General features: G+C 44.1%; 1 protein-coding gene across 5 annotated transcripts; it reads left to right on the top strand.

The window, feature by feature from the left end:
* The first annotated feature begins 1684 nt into the window (after positions 1-1684).
* Positions 1685-14923, top strand: Tty (tweety). 5 transcript variants are annotated; one of them, XM_070669355.1, is made up of 9 exons: positions 1689-1820; positions 9555-9770; positions 11729-12001; positions 12300-12634; positions 12758-13189; positions 13298-13399; positions 13568-13804; positions 14365-14558; positions 14686-14923. In XM_070669355.1, exons 2-8 carry the CDS (start codon positions 9633-9635, stop codon positions 14534-14536), a joined length of 1689 nt encoding a protein of 562 aa, XP_070525456.1. In that variant the 5' UTR covers positions 1689-1820; positions 9555-9632; the 3' UTR covers positions 14537-14558; positions 14686-14923. The 5 variants fall into 5 exon arrangements, with proteins under 5 accessions (XP_070525457.1, XP_070525456.1, XP_070525453.1 ...); XM_070669352.1 differs by having other exon boundaries at positions 1691-1820; positions 13565-13804; XM_070669353.1 differs by lacking the exon at positions 1689-1820 and adding an exon at positions 1884-2601 and having other exon boundaries at positions 13565-13804.
* The last annotated feature ends 393 nt before the right edge of the window (positions 14924-15316 follow it).

Genomic DNA, 15316 nt, shown 5'->3' on the forward strand with positions numbered 1-15316 from the left:
AAAATATCTGTGAGAGTTATAGTTTATATTACAGCCTACAGTCAAGTTCTTCCAACGGACTGTGTAGACACTGCGCTCCAGCTAACGCGACTAAGGAGCGATCAATTTCACCGTGCGGACGGCTTTTCTACATAATACGGAGACCAAGGCGAATCCGCAGTTAATTTCTTACCGCGATTGAACATACTTCAATCTCTCAAGTTTTAACAATCATTCCAATCTGGATGTTAAGTAGGATGCGAATATGAGAGCGAGCGCAAGCGCGTGAAAGCGAGAATTTATAAATATATATATATGTATACATACAAGATTATATATAATGAAAGAAAGACGTTTAAGTTATTCTATTAATTAACATTTATTACTAGTCACACGTATCGTGGACACGGGTAGTTAGCAACGACGATTAGAGATCGGAAACGGCTAAATGTACCGCAAGTTACTACCCGCTATGATTTTAAAAGTTCCGTCTAACGATTTGAGGATACTCGCATACACGACATACATATATGTTATCACACATCAATTATTCTTTCGTTAAAATAGAGAATGTATATGTACATATATATATGTATACGGAAGAAGTAAATTATTCCAGTTTTTATGTACGTTACAGTACTGTATGTAATTTGATTATTATCAATCTATGACTCTCATCGTGCGTTTGCATTTTGTTATACGTTTACAGAGAGGAGACGCGAGTGATATCTTACAATTCGTTACGTTTGACCGTATATATACATATGTATATGTATATTTATACATATATGCGTACCGTCTTTTTGAATATCTTTTTTAGGATTAGCGGTAACTCTCATCTGCAAAACTTCTTTACTTATCGACCAAATAAAACGAGGATTTAAATAAACGAGACGGCGCTGCGACTCTGATAATCTTACCGACGATATGGCAAGAAACACGAATAACTTGAATGATTGGAAAATAAATACGATGAGGCAGATAGCGCAAGGTATTTTTCTTTCAACTCTGCATCAAGACGATCTCTTTTCTCTTTGCATTTATTTTTATCAACGTGGACTCTGTAATTTCTATTTGACTGTCATTTCTTTTAAAACTTTCAATGGAAATAGCACAGATAATTTTTATAAACTCGAAGAGAATTAATTATTTTTTTTTTTTATTAAATTCCTCACGAGGAACGTAAAGTTACCTCGAAATAAACTAAAGAATTCTTTTCGGTAATTCGAAAAGGATTCCGTAAAAGTGTACCTTTGATTTTTCATGAATTTTCTTTTGTACCCAATAGGTCTCGGGGATCCTGTAAAAATTCACGTAAAAGCGAATCCCTTTTGATGTCGGAATCGTTTTTAGAATGGAGAAGGGGAACAAGGAAAGGAAGAATTTATTTCTTACATGTAAATGTTATACATAATTCAGACACGGCTAAAAATCAATATCGCACATTGATTAAATTCGAATTAATCGTCGATCGATCGATGGATGACGAATCTGAAGTTGCCGGGGTGGGCGTATATGATCCAGCTTTGCGTAATTTTGTTTCAGTCAGCCGAAGAGCGTCGAAGCAGGAAGGCGAACGTCAGGAAACCGAAGCGGTACGGAGTGAACGGAGGCGCGAGTCGCGCCGCGCGACTCTATTCACGACCGGACTCTACGAAGATGGCGCCACCCACCCTTTCCCTCCTCGGCACTACGTTCCTCCATCGTCGGCCGCGTCGCGGTGGAGTCGCTGCTGCGTCAGTCAGTCGGGCTTGGACTACGGTTGGGTGTGTGTTGTGCGTCGCCGGTTGCGTTTACGTACGCGAGCGTACGGATTTGTCACTGAGAGGAAAAAAATCGAGGTAAGAGCCAACGCGCGCCGCGGCCTCGCCTTCGCCTGCTCTGCGCGCGAACGTCGTTTAGAAAATTCCGTCTTATCGCGCGCGAAGGAAAGAAGGGGGTAATGAACCACCGTCGCGCTTCTGTCACGCGAACTCCACCGCGCCGGTGGACACACGCTTTCTCTCTCTCTCTCTCTCTTCCGTCGGACTCGCCCTAACCGATATACGTACATCCTAGCTGCTCCTGTGCGCGCGATGCGTCCTCCGGGTGTGCGAGATGCGACGCGCTCGTTTTCTCGAACGTCACGGGGAAAACGCGAGGCGCCGCTCCGTTAGCGCGAGATAAGCGAGGGATCGAAGAGAAGGCGAAGCGGGAACGGGACGGTGACACGGTGCGGGTAGAAAGAGGGACGGAGAAAGAGCGAGGAAAGTGGAAGGAAGCAGAGAGCCCCGATGGCGCTCACAGTCATCTTCGTGTGTACTCTCGGGGATCGATATACGGTACACACTCGGGGACGGTGGTGTGTGGGTGCGGGAATACATTACATCGAGTCTCCCTGAGCCGCGTCACTTCGCCCGCGCGCGTGTGTGCGTGCGTGAGAACGCGAGAGGAAAAGAGAACGAGCGAAAGCGGACGAAAGATAGAAAGAAAGAGAAAGCTAGAAAAAGAAGGAGCGAGGAGGCCTCGGGACGACGGACTGCGCGGAGTTGGATTTCGTCGACAGGCCCCCGTAACCAAAGAGATCCCACCAGATGTTGCGTAGCGCGGTCCGAGGAGCTCGTAAAAGCGCCGGGTGTTTCGGTAAAGTTTGAGCCCGGACGAGGGGAAACGAGAGAAAAAAAAAAAAAAAAGAAAGAAAGAAAGAAAGCGAGAGAAAGACGGACGGAGTCGAAACCCCTGAACCGCCGAAACCGCCTTTTTCCGCGACGAAAGCTTTGTCTTTTCCCCACATGCGTGAAAAAAAAGAATTAACAGACGGATATACTTTTGTTATGTAATTCCAGCTCAGAGCTATCGATCGACAGCTTTAACGAGTACGCCTCGGTTGATCCAACGAGGCCCTTTCGGCTCGCTTTTGGCAATCTGCACCGAACTTCCGCGTCTCCGAATAACCGGACGGCGCGGATGTGCACCGCCTTCTCCGTGCCGAGTCGTCGAAGTTATCGAACGGAGGGGCCCCGTTTACCGTCTTCGCGCATGCAATGTGAAGCGACCGTTTCGCTGAAACGTCGCGCGTCGCGACGACGACGACGAGCGTGGAGCGATATGATCGAAGGCGGAACGAGCGGTTTACCACTCGCGATCGCGATGGGTCGATGACTTTTTAGCGTGCGTCGACTCTAGATTTCCTCCTCCCGCGGCCGAGTGCTCTCGAAGATCCGGGACAGCGCGCTTTATTTATTTTCATAAGAGCCGCGTGCTCTGCGGAAAAGGCTTGGCCCTTCCGGGCGTTGGGACGCGAGAATTCGCGGAGCGACTTTGATCGTACCCCGGTTAACCCGACAAGCGATCACTTTGATCGCCGGCGAAGCCCCGCTACTGGGGAAACTTGGAATCTACAGTATGCTCGCTCCGAATCTAATCTTCAGCGTCGAATAATATAGCGGACTCGCAATCGTATCTTTGTTAAGTAAACGGTACATGTGTCGCTCGACAAATTAATCGGGATTCGAAGTCAACTGGACAAACAGAAATTACCTGGGCAAACTCGTTAAGGAAACGCTCGACGGAGATTGCTTTATTCCGAGCTCCGATGCGGAGGGTTTAAAAATAATTAAGTGTCGAAATAGACGGCAGGCGATGCGGACGTTTGACACATGCCGATATCAATTTGTCACATTTAATACTCGACGAAGAGTCATCGTTTTTCTTAGAAATTCAAAGGAAATGCGTACGTCCGAGAAGTTTTAATAGTTGAAAAATTGCTTAAACGATTTCTATCACGTAAAAGTTATCTATCTGTAAGATAAAACTCGTAAATGTTACGAGAATTAAAACTGACGCGTGACAAATTGACTCGAGTCATTTGGCAAACAAACGAAGACCGAATATGATAAACGACGAAAGCGTCGGTAATAAAATTTGCGCCAAGAGTTTCTCGCCGAGCAGTATTTTCTTTAAATTCCGACACTTTTATCGACTTGTCATTTCTACATTTCAAAGCACCGACATTGTTTACCGGTTAACAACCACATAACTCAATCATATCTCATTTTTCTACGTTTAAATAAATTTTACTTACGAAAAGGAAGATAAAAAAGAAATAAAAGAGGAATAAAAAAAGGAATAAAAATAATATATTTAAAAAAAGGGAGAAAAAACAAGCGCTTTCATCGTTTATCATATTTATTCCACAAATCAGTCAGCAATTTAATTTACAAGTAATATCGCACTGCAAAGCTTCCTCGGTTAGACTTTTTCGCAGAGACGTTCGCTCGTTCACTTGCGTTGGTCGTCGATCTACGGAGAAGGCGCGAAAATCCGATGCATTATAGACGAAGCTTGTAAAGTACGGCCGGTCTTAGAGAAACGCACGGGCGGAAAACATTAGAAAGACAATACTTAAATATTGCATCCGCGAAACGAGTGCGAGGAAAACGGAGAAGGGTAGGGCTCGGATGTGCGGAAGGAACAAGAACGAGATGGCGGTGGAATGCGGAAAGTATGCATACCATGTGACCATACTTATCATTTATGTGTCTTTTGTTTGCGCCCTGCGCCCTTTACGGTTCTGTCCATTTTTCGTCACGCTTTTGTACGCCTCGCTCTACCTCGCCGCTATCTGTTCTTCTTTAAAGTCTGAAAACATAAAACATTTTTCCTGTTTTCTTCTTCTGTTTTTTTTTTTTTTTTTTTCTCTTTTCTTTTCTTTCTACTTCCGCTCCCGAACGTATAAAGCGTAGAAAAATACGATCATGAGGGAGCAATCGTGTATTCTTCTCATATTGTCAAACTTATCACATCTTCGGCTCAAAAATGTAGGAAAATGCGTACTTGCTGCGCTTGAAACTTATCTCGTGAAGCAGACGTTCGGTGTTCGCATGAAATCAATGTCGCATCGATATTTGAACCGAGACTCGAACGGCGCGGAGTCACGTCGAAGGATTTTTAAATTCTGATCCTGGCGCACGTCTCTGTTTTATCCCCGTGCGTTTTTTTTAAATATATCGGATGTAAAACAGCACTGAATAAAAAGAGCAAAGAATATTTACTCCGAGAGAGCAGCGTGTAAACGTTGGGAAATTCGGGGGCTCCGTGCTGTTTTTAATTAACTTTAAGTGAACGGTGAAACGAAATACCGTTTTGAAATAATCTTCGGGCCGTGCCTCGAGTATATAGCTCTAAAATGAGTTTTAATTAATTATCGCAATTCATAACCGTCGTTCCGCAGTCGAGTCTCTCGAACTTGACATGCAGAAAGTTCCGAAGTGCGGAAATTTCGCGTTATCGGCCGCTCTTATCGCTCGCCTCTCTTCGCAAATGCACGATTAATTTTCGCGAGTCAGCGAGGAAGCGATTTGATCTCGCGATGCTCCCGTTGTGATTCTGCAATCGAAGGCGACGGACCGAAAGACGCGATTAATACTTCGCGAGCTCATCTCTTTCGCGCGTGCTCAAAAATATTTCAAACTAATCCATTTATTCTCTGATTATCGTCTTTCTCGTTCGCGGGGTCACCGCACGGCCCCATAGGAGACGTTTACCGTCACGTTATAGTTCATCGATCGTAGCGGTTTGCATGTCGCGATGTCGACCGGCAGCGGTGATCGGTCGATGACTTTTTGCGCACGACGACGCGGTGCGATTCCGCGACACGCTCGAGTCGGCGGGCCGGATTACCGTTTTAATATCCAAAAAGAAGAAAAAAAGAAGAAAAAACAAGGCCAATCCGCTTGTTCTTCCGTCGTGATAGCGAAGGACCACTCGCCGGAACGATGAAAATTTCATGCGACATAAGAGACAGGTGCGACGAAACTCCTGTCGTGAAACTTGCGCTTAATGTGAATTCATGAGAGACGACGTGCCGCGTTAAGAAACGTTTCCAAAATGCTGACGAATTGTAGGATAATGACGCAAATGTCCAGAGCCTCATTAGTTGACGCTATTATTTATTTAGCTGCTCCGAACGTATATCTTTCTGGGAGGTTTGTCTCTGGTGATAAAGCGCGGGTTTTTTTTTTTTCTTTATTTAATATTGCCGGGAGAGAGGCATAAGCTATGCTCGCGTTACGTGCAGACTCTACGCTTTATGTATTTAAAACGAAATAGACGTCGTGGGCAGCTTGAACGGAAAGGGAAAAAAAAGCCTGCAGACGAACGCAAAAAGTAAAACGACTATAGCACGAACGGACTAACATAACAAAGGATTTAGTTCATTGCACCGCGTTCTGATGTTAGTTTAAAACCTGAAACTCGCCAATTTGGACTTTTCGCTAGGTATTCTGTCGCCGTTTAAAAGCATAATTTATTATAATTTTTTTGAACGCCACATCTCTAGATAAGATGCAATTTTAAATTTATGCAGTTTATCAACATGTCTATCACAAGTGATGAATTATCGTTTTTTTAATTTTTTTAACTTTATTGCTTTTATTTTAAATAATCACTGTTTACTTTTTTGCATTAGCACAGAGATAAAATCTATTTAGAATTGCAAATATTTCTCCGAAGTAAATTGCAAAAAATTAAACATTGCAAAAAATTATTTAGATTTGCTAATCTCCTGTTTAATTAATCGAGATACTTGACGCTTTTGTTTTCACTCCGCGACTTTATCTTACATCTTTGAACCTTATTTTTTCTTGAACTCGTTAAATTTAACTCTCGCAGCTTGGAACGAGTAACAGAGTTGATAACAGTTGATTGCAGTTTTTAGTTGAGCTTCTCACTTTCGAAACTAGGCTATCGACTTTTCAGAAAGTAATGTCTGTATAAGCTCGTACGTTGTGCGAGGCTGACGATGCCAGTGTTAGGGTTTTTTCAACTATACACATATTTTGTCAAGTTAAATAAGTTTCGAGTCCTCTTTTCAAGATAGCCGGTCGAACTCGAAGTGACGCAAAGTTTTGCTGTATTTTCTGTCTCGTTAACTTTTTTTTTTTACACTGAAAGAGCGAGATCAATGCACCCAGCATAAAAAAACACACATACACAAAGAAGGGCGGCGCATTGTGTCGCGAGCCGCTGCTAAAAAAAAAAAAAAAGAAAAACTAGAAGAATGACGTTACGTGTCGGGATGACAGAACAGATGGATTGTAATACAAGCAGCCTTCGTTTAAAATCACAGGGTGATTGGCGGTGGACTTTATTTATCACTCATACAACGGCGCGGCCGATGAGTCAATATGAACGCGCGTGATACTCGAGCCGCAGATTTCTTCCGGTACGACAATATCGCCGACGGCTTTATCGAACGGGCACGACCGGCGCCCGCCTGCGAAGGCAGAAATAAAGAATTTCAAGCCGCCGAGCAAGTCGCTGCACGGTGAACTCGCGGGGCCATTCGCGCACGACGGGATCAATCGCTCGGTCGAGAGACAATTCGCGTAACAATAGCTCCTCATTTGCATATCGATTGCTCGCCGAGTGCCCGAATTTTCAGACGGGCACGACGCGAACTGTATTAAATCCACGGCGCCTTCGATACTCGTTCCCGCGTTCGTTTAATTTTCCACTTTAGTTCGCCGAGTCATAACTCGGGGGACGGATTTCGCGGAAGACAATTGAGATGGCTTGATCTCATTTCAAAGTTACCGGTCCGCGGCGATATCGGGTAACAAGGAAGCGCGTTTATTGTGTCGCAAGGTCGTTATTGAAATCGAGAAGCAAGGGCCACGGTGGGTGTACCGACTTTGAATAATGCGCAAAGCGTTCATTGAAAGCCAGGCGTTCGTGTTGGTTCGCCGGCGATGCATAGGCTTCAAGGATAAAACGGAGCCGGGAAAGTGGGTTAATAAACCGTACGTGTACGTTGCACTTTATCGATCCGCGATATATTTATTACAGAGATAGGTATTTGTTGCTCGCGGTAATGTCTGCGGAGGCTTAATATAGAGCGCGATGCATATAAAACGCCGCCGCTAATCAACCGACGGCGTTGCATCATGTTTGGTGCACCGTGACGCGCTAACACGTTTTCCATGCGGCGAATTAATTCTCATTAATATCCGAGATATCCGATTGACACTTCGTGCGGACGCGAGCGTTTTATTTACGCGGGTTTTATTTATTATCAGGCGCGGGTATTAATTGCGATATTAATTCGCCGACGTGCTTTTGACAACGCGAGATAAACGAGAGGTGCGCCTTTTGTAATTATTAATCGTTGTTGTGATTTTAAATAAGCCCGCTTAATTTGTATCAATGCGGCGCCGCGGGATTGTAGGCGGGACGTAAATATAATGAGCGCTGAGGTTTTCTTAAAAATGTTAACAATAGAATAACATTGGGCTGTTCGGGCCCATTAAACCTATTTCCGCCGATATCCGACGGCTAAAAAGCATCTCGGGGGAATCCTTTCGCTGCGCTTTTGTGAACGTCAATGAAGCGAGAGGGACGGAGGACCGCCTGGCAGGCGCAGACTTCATTAATTAAGCGCGCGTTGATTCCACTACGGAAGAGTTGAATCACTACGGTAAAACGTTTTGCGACACTGAGCGACGCCGGCGTATTTAGCTCAAGATTGAATCGTGACTCGCAATAGAGGAGAGCGCAGCGCGGAGGCTGGCTCGCAATATGTTAATGAAATGATAATCGAATTGAAACTCCCGATGAGCCTTTTTCGAAAAATTTGACGTTCAATTTGCGAGCAATTCTCTATCACGTACTGCTGGAAATTCCCGCGAAGTGGCACGTTCCGACGAAATTAAACATCGCTTTCTGTTCTCGTTTCCCTTTTAATTTAATTTTTTAATTTTTTTTTTCTTTTCTTTTTTTTTTTTTTTTTTTTAGTTTATTCGTAAAAGCGTCGATCCCTGGAGAATATTCGCGTTACTCAGGCTTGGTTCTAATCCGTATGCAATTGAAACGAATGCGACGGGATAATCGAAATGTATATGTGCACAACGGATATATGGAAACGGATATCCAGTGAAATGCGAAACTTATCTCATTTGGTTGAAATTGATTGCGATGAAAAATATATATTTATTAAAGTGACGACACGGCAGAAAAACCTTTACGTATTTTTTTTTTTTTTAAGGAAAATTAAGAAAACTTGTCTGTCCGAATTTGTTACGACGTTTAATCTAATACGTCTTTCATTTATTTTCCGCCTTCTTATTTTATTTATCTATTTATTTTATTCCTATAAAGAATGCAAAGTAATTCCGTTGTAAACTGGAACTCGCACTCGATTACAGAGAACTCTTGCAACTTTACGTTACGTAATTGAATGATAACAGAAACTTTTAATAGCTCGCGTTCTCCGTGCAGTATCGAGCTCTCCAACGTGTTCGTATAAAAGATATAAAAGCGCGGCGGGGAAGGAGGCGCGGCACCATGTAGGAATTATTATTCGATTATGCAAATGCGGAAGTTGGAAATATCGCGTTGGGGCGCAGATGCTTCTTCGATTGACCGGGGCAGAAAAAGAAAATTCAAGCTGTACACGTTCGCGACGACGTAAGTCAGCGACGAAAGTCTCAATGACGGCGAAGGAGAAAAAGAGGGAAGCCGCGACATTTTTTTTTACAGTTTTTTCGAGCGAATTCTCGAAGGTCGGCTTTAATTAATTTGTTACTTTCTGTTTGCAGCTCGCTCGCGCGTAGCATGTCTTGACGAGTAGGAGGAACGGCTTCGACTGGGTTCTCGGCAGACAAGGGTTCTCCACGATGGCGGGCGGTCAACAGCTTCCGGAGCAGTACACGGTGCCGCAGTACGCGAGGATTTTCCACAGTCTGCCGCATCTGAACGTCTCTTTACACTCGGTCAATAATACGTTCAATCCCCACTCCGAGATCTATTTAGAGGTAAGTCTGCCTCGACGCGCCTCGACGGATCGCGGCCCGTCGCTTTCGACTTCTTTGGCCGCGATCGTCCGCTAGCATCCCCGTGGTCACGGCCAGCTTATTCCGTTCTTCCCGCCGTCCTCGACCGCGTCCGCCGATCACGGCTGTGGGCCGAATCAATCTCGCCGAGATTTAAAACAAAGTGCGTCCGATTGAATCAGAGACCGCGCCGCCGCTGGAGCCTTCAAGCTTACCCCGGGATCGATAAACGAATTGCACGGAAAATCCGGATTTCATACGATCCTCGGTGGCAGTTTCAAGATAAATATTTTATTCATACTTGAAGCGTATACTGATGGGGAACGTCGTAACATCCTCCAGAGGATATCAGCACGCCCGGCTTATTTTCAATCCGCGCCGGACGCCGCGGCGTGTCCCTCTCCGAAGCAGAAGTACGACCGATATAAATATTTGACGTGCAAAAATCTCTCTTCGCGAGACGTCGCGAACATCCCGTTCGACAGCGAGTCGAATCCCACCGGGTCTTTCGTGCAACGCTTTGCAATTTGTCCGCGAGCTGTTCGACCGTCGCGCTGGCGAACATTAGCACGCTAATCGTGGCACTATCCCGCTCGGGTAGTATTCGCTAATTCCTGTTAGTACCTCGATCCTAGAGTTCCCCGGCAGTTATCCCGTGGGATATCCTCTTAGCAACCACGGGGCGCCGATGGCACTTCGGATTATCGCGGTGGATTCGCGATATCGGGCTGAAAGTGCCGATCCAGGATCGATATCGCACGCTGGCGAACGGATAAGAAGGGAGGAAGCGAGAGCATCTGTAACGCTGGGAACGAGATGACGAAGAAACTGTTGACCCGTTCGCTCGAGCGCGAAACCAAACGAGTAAAAGAGAGAAAAAAAAAAAAAAAAGGAAGAAGAAAACGATTCGCGTGCCTACGAAAAGTAGTGCGACACGTCGAGGACACGGGAAAATGAAAAGGACAAAGAGAGTGGTAGGCAAAAAAGAAAGGCCAGAAAGAGGGCAGGTGGATGCCGCGAGCGCGGCAAGAATTCGGGCCCGTGTGTGTAAATGAAAAGCACAATGCCTGGGAAAGCTCAAACAATGCACAAAGGCTTTTGCATAATGTGCCCGGGGCGATTCGCGGGAGCTGGCATCAACGTCCTCGGGTACCCACGTCGGACTACGGGTACATCCCCCGGTTTCTCTCCCTCGTATCTCCGTCGTGTCTCCGTGCGTTCCTTCACGCACGCACGCACGCACTTTCCTCCCTTCTCATCTTTTTCGTTTCCTCTTCTCTCAGCCGTCGAAGTCGAGCGGACTCTGAAAGACGGATGTATTACCAGCCGACGTGGATAAGAAAGCGGGCACGAAACTTCGTCCCGCCAGCATACGCTCCCGTCATGCATGCGGGCACGGCGAGGTAGATTGGAAGCGGAGCTAAGGAACTAAGGCCACGAGAAATGAGATAAAAGCCTCCGGGGGTGGCAGGAAGAGAAGCGGCGGAAGTTACGAGACGGTCATAAGTGCGGCTGGCGCAAGAAGTAAATACGTAAATGCGCCTGGAATAGCATTGCATGCGACCCTTGACGATAACAATACTGTTTTTAAAGCGAGAAATGGGGGAAAGCGAGGGAGATTCCTGGCGCGATACCAATTTTTCGATGTTATTTGTTCGGACGGTCTGCCCTTCAAACCATCCTGCCCGGGGAAAAAAGACGCAAGAAAGCTTCTTCCTTAATTACATTTCAAATTAGACATTTGCTTCCAAAGAACTTTTTACCAGATAAAGCGATCGTTGATTTTATCATATTTAATGGGTATAAAATGCTGTAAAATTCGAAAATTAATATTTTTTAAATCCTTTTAGCTGTCCTTTTTTTTTATAAGCGTCCATGTAAAGTTTACATGAAATAATGAAGCAAAGAACAAAGCTTATGGTCGGATGTAATGTTTACAGAGCCTCGGAATACTAGGAAGTATTCCCGCAGCCTGGTTGATCTTTACTTTGCTGGTATTGCTGGTTTATTTGGTAACGAGATGCTGCGACCGAAGACCGCGCCCCAAGAAGTCGATAACCGCGCTGAAGTGTTCGCTGGCCATTCTGGCGTTGCTCTGTAGTGGAGCAGTCGCTGTCGGTCTTTATGGCAACGACGACGTGCACAACGGCTTGGTGCAACTCGTAGCAGCTGCGAAAAATGTCGACGGAATCCTTATGGGCGTCAGAAATCAGGTATTTCTCTCGCTTGTTCTTGCGACTCGTTTTGTTGCAATAATCGAATTTTATTTATTACATATTGCAATAATAAAAATTTTCAATAAACAGTAAAATCTGAAAATAAAACGATAGCCTGGATAACAGGATGAAGGAAAGTACTTTTGTATTTCTTTAAAAAAAAATAAAATAAAAAGAGTTTTTCTTTGAGTAGGTAAACATTTAATTGATTTAAATAATTTAAGATAATTTAAACCATTTACTCAGCGACGATAAAAAAATTATGACTAATCGAGCATCAATTTACTTTTTGCAGACTGACACTATAGAAGCGACTCTAAAGAAAAAAGTGCAGCCGCAACTAACTGCCCTTGGAGATGAATTCGACGCTCCAGTCAGCAATAAGACTATGCTAGGTTGGCTATTGGCTGCACTTAACGGCATGAAGCAAAACACAAGTATCGCCGTAAATCGAAGTTTCGAAATACGAAAGCCCTTGAGTGGTATCACTCTTGCCGGCGCCATAGGAATGGGAGAGAAGATCGAACAGCTGCGATGGCCTATCACTATGGCGGTTCTGAGCGCTTTACTTGTTCTCTGCGTGGTTCTGGTTGTCGGTGTTGCACGACATTCCAGATGTGTCCTGATAACGTACGTTGTTTTAATTGAAATAATTTAAAACTATAATAAAATTAAAATAGCGAAATACATTGTCTTCTTGTTTATAATTATAAGAGGAGTCAACGAAGTTACTTTAATAGAATATCTTTTCAGATTTTCCGTGTTTGGCTTGTTTGCGGTTATCGTCTCTTGGCTTATGGCGTCATTATACCTGGCCACTTCTGTAGCTCTAGGTGATCTCTGCGTATCGCCTGACGGTTACTTAACTAGAGCTGTACCGTCGACTTTAGCCTCCGAAGTACTCTCGTACTACACGCATTGCGAGAATACGCGCACCAATCCGTTTACGCAAAGATTACGGGACGCGCAGCGTGCGGTGTATAACATGAGACTTAATTTGAACCTGGTAACCCGATTGGCAATAGATCTGTTCAAAGATCAGCAGCTCCAGCCGAAACTCAGCAGTTTGTCCACAGACGTTAACACCGTGGACAGACTCGTATCCGGCTTAGCTACATTACTCGACTGTAAACCTCTGCACAAGCAATACGTTCTCGCCGCCAAGAGTTTGTGTCACTTGGGATTGTAAGTTGATCGCTTTTGTCTGTATTTTAATTACAATTTAGAAAAATCAAATAATTCGTATTTTGAAACGTAATGTACAAACTTACAATTCTGTGTAACGTGTTTCAGGTATGGATTGAGTTTTATGCTAATAGCCAGTTTAGCCGCAGGTCTCTTGTTCACCGTATTGGTTTGGGTGGATTCTCATACGTGGATATACATACGAAAACGGTAAGTGTAAATAAATTATTTAAAAGAAAAGGAAAAATTATATTTTTTTAATTTTATTATCAATAAATAAATGCTTTAAAAGGCATCGTTGTACGTTCGTTAAAAATTAAATTAATAAACGAATGTTTAAACCTGTTTCGTGAACGACGTTTAACATTGTTTCAGAAGGGATTATCATCAGGTTGACGAGCAAGATCCATATTTACCACCATCGGCGGCGTCACAGGCGATAGCAGCAAGGACCCTTCGAGGCCAAGGGTCGTACCCGCCTACAGCCCCTACGCTTAATTCGAATGCTCTTGGCACTCATAATACGATTAAGCAGCCTCTCTTGCTAACGCCGCCCCCACCGTCCTACGCTACTGCGACTGCTCGAGCACGTCAACTGCACGAGAGCATGTTAAAGTTTGTGCATGAGATTTTCAGTTTATTCTCTTTAATTTATTTAGCTATTTAAACTAAAGGGTTTTCAATTCATATTTATCGCGTTAAAAGCTACCATGTTAGATTCGATGCGTCTCCTTTGAATGTTGCTTCCATCATACATACATAGTTTCATTATTATTAAGAATACAAGTTTTTATTGATATTTAGCATATTCTGTTTGACGAATATACGTGATAAAATTCATATAACTGCATTATATAATTAACTGTGCCATTCTTGATTTTATATTTGATGTTCTAATTATTTGAATATTCGTTTTTGGGACATAATCATTTTGAAACGGACTGAATATTATTCTTAGCAAATAACAGTTTTAATTGCTTTCTTTTTATATAATATTGTTATAAAAAATAGTATAGCGCGCTTTATAATCCTCTTTTATCAATATCAATATAACATATATAGAGTTTTGCAGGCGTGATTTGGATTTATGTTTAGATAAGCTGTAAAAAAACATCGGTCATTATGGAAAACAAAGATAATGCTGCAACTTTGTTCGTTTTTTTCGCCATTTACAGAGGTGGGGGTGTTAACGGGAGCGGAGGGGGCGGGGATCACAAATCGTCTCAGCATAATCAGCAATCAACGGGTGGACGAACTGAGCACCGTTCTGGACTCGGAGATCAACCTGGCCAGTACGCGACTCTGAGCAAGCAGTGCAAGACGCTAGAGTCTAGTGATTTTTACTGAGGACACGCCCCCGCAGGGCCCGGTAAATAACATTAATTAATTAAGTAATCAAAGTAATAAAAAAAAAATAAAAAATAAGAAATTAATATTCTCATATATATTGTACAAGGCAACATTCACCAACATGTGCGTTGTGTTTCGTATTATAGGTAGAGAACCACCTTGGACGCCTAGCGTGGCGTCTTTTACCGGTACCCTGTCTCATAATTCGCACGGGCCTGCGCATCTTGCGACTTTCCAAGATTCACGCAAGACGCAAACGCTCGATCCGAAAAACCTGGCCAGTTTGAAAAGGGGGCCAACTCCGGCCTGGAATCAAAACCGACCGCTTCCGCCAAATCCCGCGAGTCAGCAACCTACATGGGAATTCGAGTCGCGTTCACAGACTAACATGAATCAATTTCGATCGTTGGTGCGGAACAAAGCGCCTAATATACGCATTCAGGATCAAATGCAAGACCAGGTTAGAACTTTAGACAGAAATTTCTCGCGCAGTCAGTTTAACGGCACCGCCCCGCAGAACAACACGGTGCCGAACATGTACGGAACGTACAATCGAGCGCAGGGGAGGCAGGAGAAGCCGACGGTGGCTACGCTGAGTCAGGTACAGGGTAGCGATCCTAATCTGTACGCTGTAACGGAACTCTAATCGTGAAAATGAAAGATAATGCGAGATCATGAGTATTCACAGAGCAGAGCTATCGTCGTTTTTACAAAGAGTTTCGCTTTTCAACGAAGCTCAAAACATGCGATCGGAGTTCCTATTTAAAAAAAAAACAA

Source organism: Cardiocondyla obscurior, linkage group LG19, assembly GCF_019399895.1.
Source record: "Cardiocondyla obscurior isolate alpha-2009 linkage group LG19, Cobs3.1, whole genome shotgun sequence".
Lineage (NCBI taxonomy): Eukaryota > Metazoa > Arthropoda > Insecta > Hymenoptera > Formicidae > Cardiocondyla > Cardiocondyla obscurior.

Excerpts from the sequence above, each read along its gene's own strand:
- Tty (XM_070669352.1), top strand. The coding sequence starts at position 9,633 with ATGGCGGGCGGTCAACAGCTTCCGGAGCAGTACACGGTGCCGCAGTAC. Across the intron at positions 13,190-13,297 it reads AGTTTGTGTCACTTGGGATT|GTATGGATTGAGTTTTATGC; the intron begins GTAAGTTGATCG and ends AACGTGTTTCAG. Across the intron at positions 13,400-13,564 it reads TGGATATACATACGAAAACG|AAGGGATTATCATCAGGTTG; the intron begins GTAAGTGTAAAT and ends ACATTGTTTCAG.